This window comes from Physeter macrocephalus, chromosome 13 (assembly GCF_002837175.3).
Source record: "Physeter macrocephalus isolate SW-GA chromosome 13, ASM283717v5, whole genome shotgun sequence".
NCBI lineage: Eukaryota > Metazoa > Chordata > Mammalia > Artiodactyla > Physeteridae > Physeter > Physeter macrocephalus.
Window position 1 is genome coordinate 1,461,062 of NC_041226.1, and position 12,079 is coordinate 1,473,140.

The 12,079-nt window shown below is 43.6% G+C and overlaps 1 protein-coding gene across 2 annotated transcripts in view; it reads right to left on the bottom strand.

The window, feature by feature from the left end:
* Positions 1–3,686: 3,686 nt before the first annotated feature.
* MICU2 (mitochondrial calcium uptake 2) overlaps positions 3,687–12,079 on the bottom strand; it is a 90,524-nt gene continuing 82,131 nt past the window's right edge. The window contains exons 9-12 of one of the 2 annotated variants that reach the window (XM_024125897.3): positions 10,499–10,670; positions 7,760–7,868; positions 7,159–7,313; positions 3,687–5,549 (exon numbers count right to left, since the gene is read on the bottom strand). In XM_024125897.3, the coding sequence (XP_023981665.1) occupies positions 5,445–5,549; positions 7,159–7,313; positions 7,760–7,868; positions 10,499–10,670 (541 nt within the window). In that variant the 3' untranslated portion in view covers positions 3,687–5,444. Of the gene's footprint in view, positions 5,550–7,158; positions 7,317–7,759; positions 7,869–10,498; positions 10,671–12,079 lie in introns of both variants that reach the window. The other variant, XM_024125896.3, reaches the window with a different exon arrangement.

Sequence of the window (12,079 nt, forward strand, 5' to 3'; positions counted from 1 at the left end):
TATATAATATCGTGGGATTTATCTAAGTTCCCTGAGATTCAGTTTCTTCTGTCTATCAGGGATAATAGCATCAATCTCACGGTGGGAGGGCTAGATGAAATTTTATATGCAATGTATGTATATACAGGTATATATGTAGTATATGTAAAAATATGTATATATGAACCTATACATCTACTGTGTGTATATATACCAGTATGAATATACGTATGCTCGTCTACCTGTCTATCTTGTGTATCTATAGTTCCTGACATATGGTCATTTTATCAGTTAGGATTCACATTAAGTATTTCGACAGAGAAAATTTACTACAAGGACGTGGTTAAACAGGTGTTAGAGAAGCAAACAGCAAAGGGGACTGAGGTCCCACAGAGGAAGCACCTGCAGGAAGAGCCCCCCCACCCCTGAGGCTGGGGCACAAAGAGAAGAGGGGCAGTGTGTTAGGATCCAGAAGCTTGAAGGAAAGGCCCCGGGCTGCTTAGTGAGGGAAGCCTGACAGTGGTGCTGGTTCTCCAGGAGAACACAGTGATCTGGTTCTGGGGGTGCCAGAACGTTCACAGCAGCCAGAACAGTGGGAGACTGGTACCAAGGGCCGCTAGGGTGCCGGATGGGGCTCTGGGGACATTGGCAGGACAGCAGCAGATGGGAGCAGGGCCCAACCCAGCATCACAAGGCTGACTGTGTATGGGAGGTGGGGCTGGGAACAGACAACAGCTTAGCAACTAGCAGAATCACGGAACTTAATCTGATGCCTTCATCACGTTAACCGCTGCCTGGAATTCCATTGTACAACTCGAGCACAATTTATTTATCACTTTCATGGTGCTGGACATTCAAGCTAGTTCAAATGGATACAAATTAAATTTGTATTAATTGAAATGATGCTGCAATGAAGATTCCTTCAATTCACTTTGGATTGTAATATTTTGTCACTGGGGAGAGCTTGTATGACATGCTGTAAACCATAAAGGAGTTTTTAATTAATACTATTTTCTCCCAAGATTGAATGTCTAAATATTATGTAAATCCAGGTGTTATAAATGTTATAAGCAAAATATTTTCTCCTGTTTCATCCTCTTGGAAAGAAAGCTTCCATACAAGGAAGACTGGCACCTCGCAAAGTGCACTGGATCGAGCAGGTTCAACAGAGATTTGATACTAATGCTGCTGAAGAAATAACCTACCCAAAATACAATGCGTCACCTAGAGATTCCAAAGATTCATTTCCTTCCTCACTGAACATAACCAAACACAAATTTCATGTGAATGGGCACCATGGTAGTGCCCTGTGTTCATTTCTCTACGAGCTGGTGGATATTTAACCAAGGCTCGTCCGGCCAAGGTCTCCTATGGGCCTCCTTCAATAAGTAAGTCATGTTTGAAATACTCTGTAATTTTCTGGGTATTTGCTTGGTTTTTCTGTTAAAGGTCACGCTTGGTGCTCAAGGGAGATAAACTATTTTGGAAGAGCGAGAGTGCCATCTTGTGGAACATTTGTGTTGCAGTTCTTTTATTTTAAAGGAGCTGCCCGGCTACGTCACCGGACGGGCAGGGTTCTCCTCATTTTCTCCCTGAATCTCATCTTTCTGTCTCATTTATTCCACGGCACTGGGATGCTGTTGGTGTCAGTTTGCCCCCAGCTTCTGAGGACGTGCCGTTTCCCTTAAACACACCTTAGCTCCTCGTCTGCCCTGTGCTGCCTTTATCTACTTCTCGGTTTCCTTCTTAGCGTCAAACTCTGATTTTGCTGTTTGCTTCGGACCTCCCCAGGGAAGATCGGGGAAATTTCTTTAAAAATCCACGTAACCGTTACAATTTAGAGGGAAATACCTGCCGCTTAGGAGGAGAGCGGGGAGACCGTGGAGTGGAACAGCCCTCCAGAGGTCAGGAGCCCTCCGCTGAGCTCCAGCCTCTGCCCCGGGCTGACTGGAGGTCGGCTCAGCTGCTCACCTTGTGCTTTCCTTCGGTACAAGGTCGGCAGTGAGGGCGGCGTCTGGAGAAAGGCCTCGCGGGTCACCGAGGGGAGGTTCAGGCGCCCGTACTGCAGGGCAGGAGCTGCCTTTTCTCCCTTCTCCTTCCCCTGCTCATCACCACCCGGGCGGAGGTGACCGGGGTGGCGCGATACGGGACACTCGGAGGCGTAGAAAAAAGATCCGGGGCTACAGGGCCTGGCCGGCTCCTCTCTGCTTACCCAAGTCTCACCGAAAGTCTAAAACGTGCCCCAGTAAGAGGAGGAGAAAATAAAATATACAAATCAAATGAGAATCTTTTCCATAGCTGTTAATTTAGGGAAACACTTTCAAATATACTGGTGACGAAGGGTTACCTATGGAGAATTCTTGGAGCAAGCCCTCAGTGGGCAGCCGACTTCTTGAAATCGCCCCTGATCTCTGGCGCTGAGTCATAGACCTGCGAGGCCCCGGAGACCCCCAGACTGGTCTCAGCCGTTAGACTCTCCACGCGGGGAGGAAGCACCCACCCTCGCCCCCCGTGGGAGCAGCAACCCCCTTTTGATAAGCCTCCTCCTCTGCCCCCTCCAGCCCTGGGGGGTCAAGGAAGCTGCGCGTTCCGTACAGACGCCACCCTTCGGGGCACACGTGATTGGCCAGGGGTGGACCCTGGTCCCGGCGGCAGCCAGGCAGCACTTCCCTGGTCGTGCGCTGGGCCTGGCGCAGCCAGAGGATGGAAGTGACGCACAGAGCAAACGGTGGTGCGGGCCCCGGTGGGTCTTTTAGTATAGTAGTGTCTGAACGTGTGCATATTGATTATATGCTATTTTATTATAAATTAAAAAATATAGGTCAGTGCTTTATGTTACTAAAAATATGTAAGGTTATGTTACGTATAAATTTCATTTCAGGATAGTATAAGGGCATTACAAAAAGAAATTTTTTTAAAAATCGTGGTGGTGGGGAAAGGATATTAAGTCTCACTTGGTGGAGAACCAAGATGTAGATATGAATCCCTTCTTGGCTTTTCACATTTCCAAATACTTTTTCTCAACTATTCACCCACTGGTTAACCTTGTCCATATCATGATTTTTTTTTTTTTTTTTTTTTTTTTTTTGCGGTACGCGGGCCTCTCACCGTTGTGGCCTCTCCCGTTGCGGGGCACAGGCTCCGGACGCGCAGGCTCAGCGGTCATGGCTCACGGGCCGACCCGGGCCGCGGCACGGGGGATCTTCCCGGACCGGGGCACGAACCCACGTCCCCTGCATCGGCAGGCGGACTCCCAAACACTGTGCCACCAGGGAAGCCCATACATTGTTTTTTAAAAATAGCTTCTTTAAGGGGCTTCCCTGGTGGTGCAGTGGCTAAGAATCCACCTGCCAATGCAGGGGACATGGGTTCGAGCCCTGGTCCGGGAAGATCCCACATGCCATGGAGCAACTAAGCCCGTGTGCCACAGCTAGTGAGCCTGCACTCTAGAGCCCGTGTGCCACAACTACTGAGCCCACAAGCCACAACTACTGAGCCTGCGTGCTGCAACTACTGGGCCTGTACTCTAGGACCTGTGCTCCGCAACAAGAGAAGCCACTGCAATGAGAAGCCCACGCACTGCCATGAAGAGTAGCCCCTGCTCGCCTGAACTAGAGAAAGCCCGCGCGCAGCAATGAAGACCCAACGCAGCCAAAAATAAATAAATTTATTTTAAAAAAAAAGCTTCTTTAAGATATAATTCACATACCATAGTTTACCCACATAAACAATTCAGCGTCTATTGGTGTATTACAATACTGATTTTAAAAAATTACGTTTAAAAGGATATATGTATGTATATACACACAAAACATAAAGACTGCCATTTTAACCATTTTAAGTGCACAATTCAGTGGCATTAATTAAATGTGCAAACATCACCATTATGCATTTCCATAATTTTCCATCACCTTAAACCAAAATTCTGTAACCATTAAGCAGCAATCCCCCATATCCCCCGTCCTTCCCAGCCCCTGGCAACCTCTAGTCCACTTTCTGTCTCTATGAAGTTGCCTATTCTAGGGACCTACATAAGTGGAATCATACAGTACTAGTCCTTCTGTGTCTGGCTTATTTTACTTAGCATAATGTTTCCAAGGTTTGCCTGCACCTGTCTTGGAATCAGCTATTTATCCAGAAAGTGGAACATGTTTTAAATATTTGCACCATTCTTGAGAAGCATATCAAAAAATAATTAAAAAAATTTTTTTTTTCGCGGTACGCGGGCCTCTCACCGCCGTGGCCCTTCCCGTTGCGGAGCACAGGCTCCGGACCTGCAGGCCCAGCGGCCATGGCTCACGGGCCCAGCCGCTCCGCAGCACGTGGGATCCTCCCAGACCGGGGCACAAATCCGTGCCCCCTGCATCGGCAGGCGGACTCCCAACCACTGCGCCACCAGGGAAGCCCTAAAAAATAATTTTTATTTGCCATATTTAAAATATTTATATTTAATGCCAATTAAATTCTAGTACCATTTTAAACATTCACCCATAAACCACTATATCCCAAGAGACCCTTATCATGTGATCAAGGTTCTCCCGATCACACTTTTTTTTTAAAAAATTTATTTTTATTTATTTATTTTTGGCCGCAATGGATCTTTGGTGCGGTGCATGGGCTTCTCATTGCGGTGGCTTCTCTTGTTGCGGAGCACGGGCTCTAGGCACTCGGGCTTCAGTAGTTGTGGCACGCGGGCTCAGCAGTTGTGGCTCATGGGCTCTAGGGCGCAGGCTCAGTAGTTGTGGCGCAGGGGCTTAGTTGCTCCGCGGCATGTGGGATCTTCCCGGACCAGGACTCAAACCCGTGTCTCCTGCATCGGCAGGCGGATTCTTAACCACTGTGCCACCAGGGAAGCCCCCCAAAATGTAGTTTTAAACAGTACATATAAAGCAAAATGCACCTCAGTAATCTTTTTATCTTTATAAATACTTTATTCTGTTTCCAGAATATTCCAGAATACTGAAATTTACATATTTTAAAGACAACTAATATACAGCTCACTGAAATAAAATGTACAAGAAGTCTATGAGATGCAAGGTACAGATAAGAAAACCTGAAATGTTTTAACTTAATTTGCCCCACTAGGAGCATCAGGGCTGCAGAATTGATTCTGGCCTCAGGTCAGTGACTCTTCCTGTGCACCTGTTGACTGCTCCAGAGAACGTGCTATGCTGCTGTGTTGACACCACGGAATGACCAGGTTTTCCATCTTATCAAAGTCAAGGCGTTACTTCAATCCTAGGCTTTGGACAGAGTCCACTGTCTGTTTTCGTAAAAGAATACTTTCTTTTTACGAAGTTCTGTAATGAAATCTTACTAAGAAATTATTGAATCAGAAAGCAAATACAAGGCATCTTTATATTACAAAGGAAATCAATGAAGACTTTAGAAGATAACCCATCTAGTACTTTAAGAAATCCCCAGTTCCGACACTTGGAGCAATGTAATTCCCACATTATGTTTTTCTATAAAAGACCTCTTCCTGCTTGTTTCCAGACTTCTTTCACGCCTTTAATGCTTTCTTTTTTCACACATTTCCAGTATTCTTGTATACTGAGCTGTTGCGGCACCTGTTAACCAAAAATGAAAACTAAGGGTCACGGTCTGCGAGTTAAACCCGGTTCACACGTGCTTGTCGGTGCACAGTCCCACATTCCTCCAGAAAGGACTGGAGGTGATGACGCTGTGAAGGTGACTGCAGCAGACTGTAAACTAAAGGTAAAGGATGAGCAGTGAATGTGAGTACGAGTATCCCAGGGTACTGAGAGAATGGAGGCTCCTCCCCAACAAGGTAACAAAGACTTCGCGTGTGGCTTTCTTTCATATGTTGGTTTTAAAATGTAATTATTTCATAATGTTCTTTTTATAATATTTTATACTGTTTCTGGTTTTCTAGTGAACTTCATTCAGTTAGCTATGTGGAACAAAAATTATAAGCCTAAAACTTTGACCTAACCTTGGCTAAAATTAAAAAGAAAGAAACCATAAGTCACAATATACTTGATGAGAAGCCTTAAGAAGAAACAGTGGGTTGGCCAAAGAGTTCGTTTGGGGAAACACGAATGAACTCTTTGGCCAACCCAATAATACAGTGATATATAATATAATATAATTCACACAAGTACTGTGTGGCTATTATTTCTCTCAGTTAAAGGAGAAAGCAAAGGTTAGAAAACATTTGGCTCCTGGTGACCATATGCACAGCATTGCTGGAAATCCACCAAGTGGAAGCAAAAGTCGATTTCAGATTATATTTGTCCTTTTCCTATCATTGATTTAAGCTCTTCTCTTTAATATGTTTTTGAGAAACGGCAAAGAGGCTGCTGGATATGTTAAACTGTTAACTGGAAAGGCTGGTTTAATTTCCAGGAATATGATCATTAACTATGAGGTGCTGGATAACCACAGCTTGTAAATCACGTCTGCTAGTGGAAATCATATTTGTTCGTTTTCCGTAAATAATGTTTGCAGCAGGAAAATGAATGTGCTCTTCTGAGTTGTAAATGAACAGCTCTGTTTACATGAACCCACCGCAGTCTCTCTCCTGTTCTCCCTCCTGCCTTTCTTCTGGACTCATTACCTACTTAACATCTCCTGGAACCTTGTTTTCAACCTGCGGACGGCTTTCATGAGTGTTTCTAGCAGATTCTAATCTAAACAAAATTCTGAGTTTGATTTGTCCCTCAGTTATAGACCAATATGTGAATTTGAGTGAATAATGATAAGAGCTAACATCTACTTCAAGTGTCTCAGCCACTACATTAAATATTTTACGCTTAACTCTCATAATAATTCTTTCTGGTAGATTCTGTTTCTCACTGTTACAGATGAGGAATCTGAGGCTCAGAAAAATTAAGTGGCTTTGCAAGATTTGGCAGTTAATATGTGATAGGGCTGGGGTTTGAGTCTAGGTGTCTAACTACAAAGCCCAAAGTAAAATGCTGGGCTATGACTTCTGAGTAGTGCTTCCTGATTCAGACTATTTTTAAAAAAAGCAAAGAAAAATGGTGGATCCCATCTGTAGGAGATACTTCAGTGTTGTAACTATAGCTTATGATCTCTTTAAAAATGATAAAAACTCCATTTAAGACTATATACATTTGCTCAAATTCTAGGTTTACTTCCATTCATTTAACTACATATAAACATGTAACTATTTAAAAACTCAAAATCTGTTACCCATAAACCTCGATGCATCCTGTTTTTTAACACCCCAAGAAACTCTTCATGACTAAGACACTCATCACCATCCAAATCAAAGATCTTGAAGACGGTGTCCAAAATATTGTTGGAGAGTTCTTGTCCTGTTGCTACCTTCACAGCTCTCTTAAACTCTGCTAAAAGGAGAAAATATAAAAACTCATCAATAATGTAAAATAGTCTAAGTCTAAATGTTTACTACTTGAGAAGTAAAAACAAATCTATACAGTCATCATTTGGGAAGTAAAACAAGAACAAAAATACTCGTCAAGAATGTGTTCAAATAATAAACCTGGCTGAGAAATGTCAGCAGGCTATTTTAATGTAATCAGTGTTTTGAACACAGATATTTAAATATTTCCTTCTACTTCTCAGGGGAAAGGTAAAGTAAAAGCAAAAAAGTAATTGTTAATAAATTGTTAAATAAATTGTTGTAAATCTGGAATAACCACATTGAATTTATTGAAGGGCCAATCAACTGTTTTTTCTGGTAAGTGGTCCCTTGATTGGTATAAAGCAGGTGAAAAACAGAGTGATACTGTTTACAGATGATAAAAATTAAGTGACTCATATAACTTACCTAGTCTGACAGGGCGATGAGCTAAACTAAACATCTGCATGGCAATAGCGAAGTCTTCCAAGTGGGTCGCAAAATGACAAAATGACTTGAACTCGTCCAAACTAATGCTCTAATGAAATAACAAAGTGAGTTTTTATTACAATCTTGTAAACACATTAAATAATTTTATGAATACGACTGTGAGTCCTCTTTTCTGTCATAAAGCCTGTGCACTTACATCTTTGTAAGCAGGTCTACTGAAAAATCTGAGATGCAGAATAACAATAGAACTCTAGATCCTGGAGATTAGGGGGAACGCCAAGAGATGACGTGCAGGGCCCCTGGGTGTGCCCGTGCAGACTGAGCACCGTGTGAGCGTGAGCGCTCGGCAGTGGGCCCCGGGGCTGTGAGCGTGGGGCTGGGGGCGTGCGTCACAGCCCCGCTGTATCTCCTCAAAGGTCCGACATGAAGCCTTAGCCCCCAGCGTGGCCATGCGTGGAGGGGGCCTTGACAGGGGTCATTAGGGCTGAGCGAGGTCTCAGGGGTGGGCCCTGTTCTGAGAGGACTGGGGTCCCGAAGAGAAGAGGGAGAGACACCGGGGCCTCTGGTCTGAGTGCCAGCAGAGGAAAGACCACGTCTGCGGCAAACCAGACACTGACCACGCTGGCACCCAGCCACCTCGAACTGCTGTTTAAGCCCCCGGTCTGTGGCAGCCCGAGGAGACGAATACGTCCCGTCACGTGGCCGCCTCCTCGCTCCTCCACCCTGGGAGCTCGGGGCTCTGGAGTGAGAGGGACCTGCCCTTTCCTCTGTGCGCAGTCCAGGCCTCGCTAAGCCTCCAGGGGCCTCTCAGGGGTGAAGTTCATCCTCTAAGGCCACTGAACAGAACGGTCAGGACTTGACCCTTGGCCCATCTGATTTTAAAACCTATGCACTTAAACAAAAAATAAGTTAAAGAACCTAGTTTTTCCACTGAAAAAAAAAAAGTATGAAAATTCTTATTTTGAAAGTAGATTCTTCCCTGCCTGAACAACTTTCTCTTCGTGGAGACCTTCGGGACCATGCCCTCTGCACATGGGAGGCTGATTCAAGTTTCACTGCTTTCAGATTTTGTGAATTTATTGAATTTTTATTTTTTTTAAATTTTTGAAGAGGTAATATGTATACATGGTAAAAAAAAAATCCAACAATTCAATAAGTAAAAAATGAAAAGTCGTCTTTCTTCTTTCACCCCTGTGACACACCCCTTCTGTGTCCTTCCAGAAACGCGCTCCTCGTGTCAAACAAGCACAGGCGCCTGTTGTCTGCGGCGGGCACGCCCCGCTCCACGTCTCCCGCCCGCTGTGCTCTCTCATCAGCACACGTCAGAGGGTGGCTGCTTCTCTACACTGTGGTCTCAAAGCAGGCACCGGGGCCACCTTTCTGATTTTGGCTTTACTGCTGGTGAGAAATGGTCTGTCGTCAATGCTGCAACCTGCATGTCTGTAATTGTGAGCGAAGGTAAGCACTTTGCACTTCTAATTTAATTGCTGGAATGTGACTCACTCCTTTCTTTTCCTGCCTCTGAGGCTGGTGTTTCTAGCAGATGGGGGAGCTCCAAAGGGGCGGAGCCTCGGAGAGTGTGGGTCCCCGAGCAACTGCGTGGGCAGGGTCTCCCACCAGCCCACAAGGGATGTGCAGCATGACTGAGAAGGAAGCTCTCCCACGTCAGCCTTGGGCTTCCAGGGCTAATGTGAAAGTGCACCAAACCTAGGCTGTTCAGACTGTTCAACATTACATTTACAGACTGATTTAAGGGACAACTGCTATGTTTATAATACTAAGACATTCTAGTCAATACCAGGGGATGTCTCTACAGTTAGATAAGTTTTCTTTTCTGTCCGTCAAGGCTTTAAAGTTTTTTCTATATATTTGTTAAATTTATTTCTAATTGTTATATATCTCTATTGCAATTATAAATGAGATCTTCATTATATTTTATTATCTTTTTCCTCATTATAGAGATAGCTTTAAAAAATTATATAAAAACACATGCCCACTAAGAGGTAAAATGAGGTCTGGGTTTCTTTTTTAAAAAATTTATTTATTTATTTATTTATTTATTTATTTATTTATTTATGGCTGTGTTGGGTCTTCGTTGCTGCGTGCGGGCTTTCTCTAGTTGTGGTGAGTGGGGGCTACTCTTCATTGTGGTGTGCAGGCTTCTCACTGCAGTGGCTTCTCTTGTTGCGGAGCACGGGCTCTAGGCACGTGGGCTTCAGTAGCTGTGGCTCGCGGGCTCTAGAGCGCAGGCTCAGTAGTTGTGGTGCACAGGCTTAGCTGCTCCCAGGCTCAGTAGTTGTGGTGCACAGGCTTAGCTGCTCCGTGGCACGTGGGATCTTCCCGGACCAGGGCCCAAACCCATGTCCCCTGCATTGGCAGGCGGATTCTTAACCACTGCGCCACCAGGGAAGTCCCGAGGTCTGGGTTTTAATTTGGGGTAGTGGGACACATAATGAGGGAAATTAAAAAACCAAAAAAACCACATGCCCATTTGAAAAAAAATTTTTTTGGAACAATAAAGTAAAAAGTCACTCAAAATCTTACCACTGTCCATTAATCATTATTAACAGTTTGGCAGTCATCATTTCATGCATCACATAATTATATAATAGACTAGCTTAGTCTTCATTAATTTGGAAGTTACTTTATTGAATTATATAAACACGTCTAACTTACTGTTTCATTTTCATCATGAGCATAATAAAAAGGCACACCAACCTCTCCTGCGGACAGCTTCTCTCTCACATTTTTCCAATAAACATCTTTATTTTCAGTGTTGGTGAAAAAAAGGAGCCATTCTGCAAAGTCTTCTTTTCTCATGAAACTCAAACCTTTAGAGAACTGAAGGAACTCCATTTCTTGGACCTCCGTCTGTAAGTTTTCCATAAATCTAAATGTTAAAATATGAGATGGATGTCAGTAACTCATGGCTTCGCCTTAGTGCTATAAATGGATTGCAGGCACCTTAAGCAGCACCTCTATGAGTTTCAATACGTTGCAGATCCCCTTGTACCTTCCACGTGTTAAAAGATCTGTACTACATGTCATGTCACAATTTAACAGAAATATACATGGGGAGCAAAAGAGGTATATTCTCATCCAACAGGAGAAGAACTGTCACTGTTAAAAATTTACTTGCTTCAGAGCCTGCACTTATTCCGCAGACCTTAAAAGTATGAAGGGGGAGTTTGATTTCAGGCTTCTACCTATGTGATAGGTAAGAGTCGGTTTCCTACAACATTTTCTGAATGTACTGGATACATGAATTTATTTATCAATGCCGTGTGTCTTTGGGTCGAAGCAGAATTTTATCGAAAATTTGAAGCATTTCAAGTTTGGGCTGATCAACTAACTCTTTTACTGATACGCTTTGTCCTCCATTTTACTGTACTGGGTAGTGTGATGGCATCAATTGATTCTTATAAGGATTGTTAAAAGGGTGTTTTACTTGCAAATGAATGTACAGTGATAAGGGAAGTAGAAAATATGGTATAAAAACAGTACTAACTGTTCCTTTCCTTTTTCTTTTTCTTTGGGCTCTACCTGAGGCTGAAATATTATAAACTTAATTGCTGTTAAACTATCCATTGTCTGGTTTAAGCTCTTTCATACTAACTAATCATACTACTTTTGAAGAACATTAAATATGCTTAATGATAAAATCTTGTCTCAAATTATACGTCTTGTCAAGACATGAAAGTCTGGGACATGATACTGGATATAAATACCTGGATTGAAGAATTTACAGTACAAAAAGCCACCAAATGCATCCTGAACAAATTAAATAGTTTATAAATTAGTGTCTTAATTGGAAGACAGTGTCATAATTGGAAACAACGGGAGAAATCTGTTTTGCTTATCTGGGTTTTTTTAGACCACGGTGTCTTGTAGAGTATTTAATACTAATTTGCTAGTTTACCAATCAAGGCCGTTCTTCCCGAGAGCCGATCGCGGAATATATGTACCAGCACATCATTGCTTACAGAGATCTCTGAATTTATAAAAGCTCTTCATGAATTTAGAACATCCTCAACTAATAATTGGTATTTAAGAATTAAGGGCTTCCCTGGTGGCGCAGTGGTTGCGCGTCCGCCTGCCGGTGCAGGGGAGCCGGGTTCAGTACATCTGCATCAATATCCTCCTAATTTTTCCTGATGAGAAAACTTGAGACCAATTTTCTTCCCTTTCCAACCACTTCCCTATCTTCAGTCACAAAGTTATTTTTTTTGTGTGTGTGTGGTATGCGGGCCTCCCTCTGCTGTGGCCTCTCCCGTTGCGGAGCACAGGCTCCGGACGCGC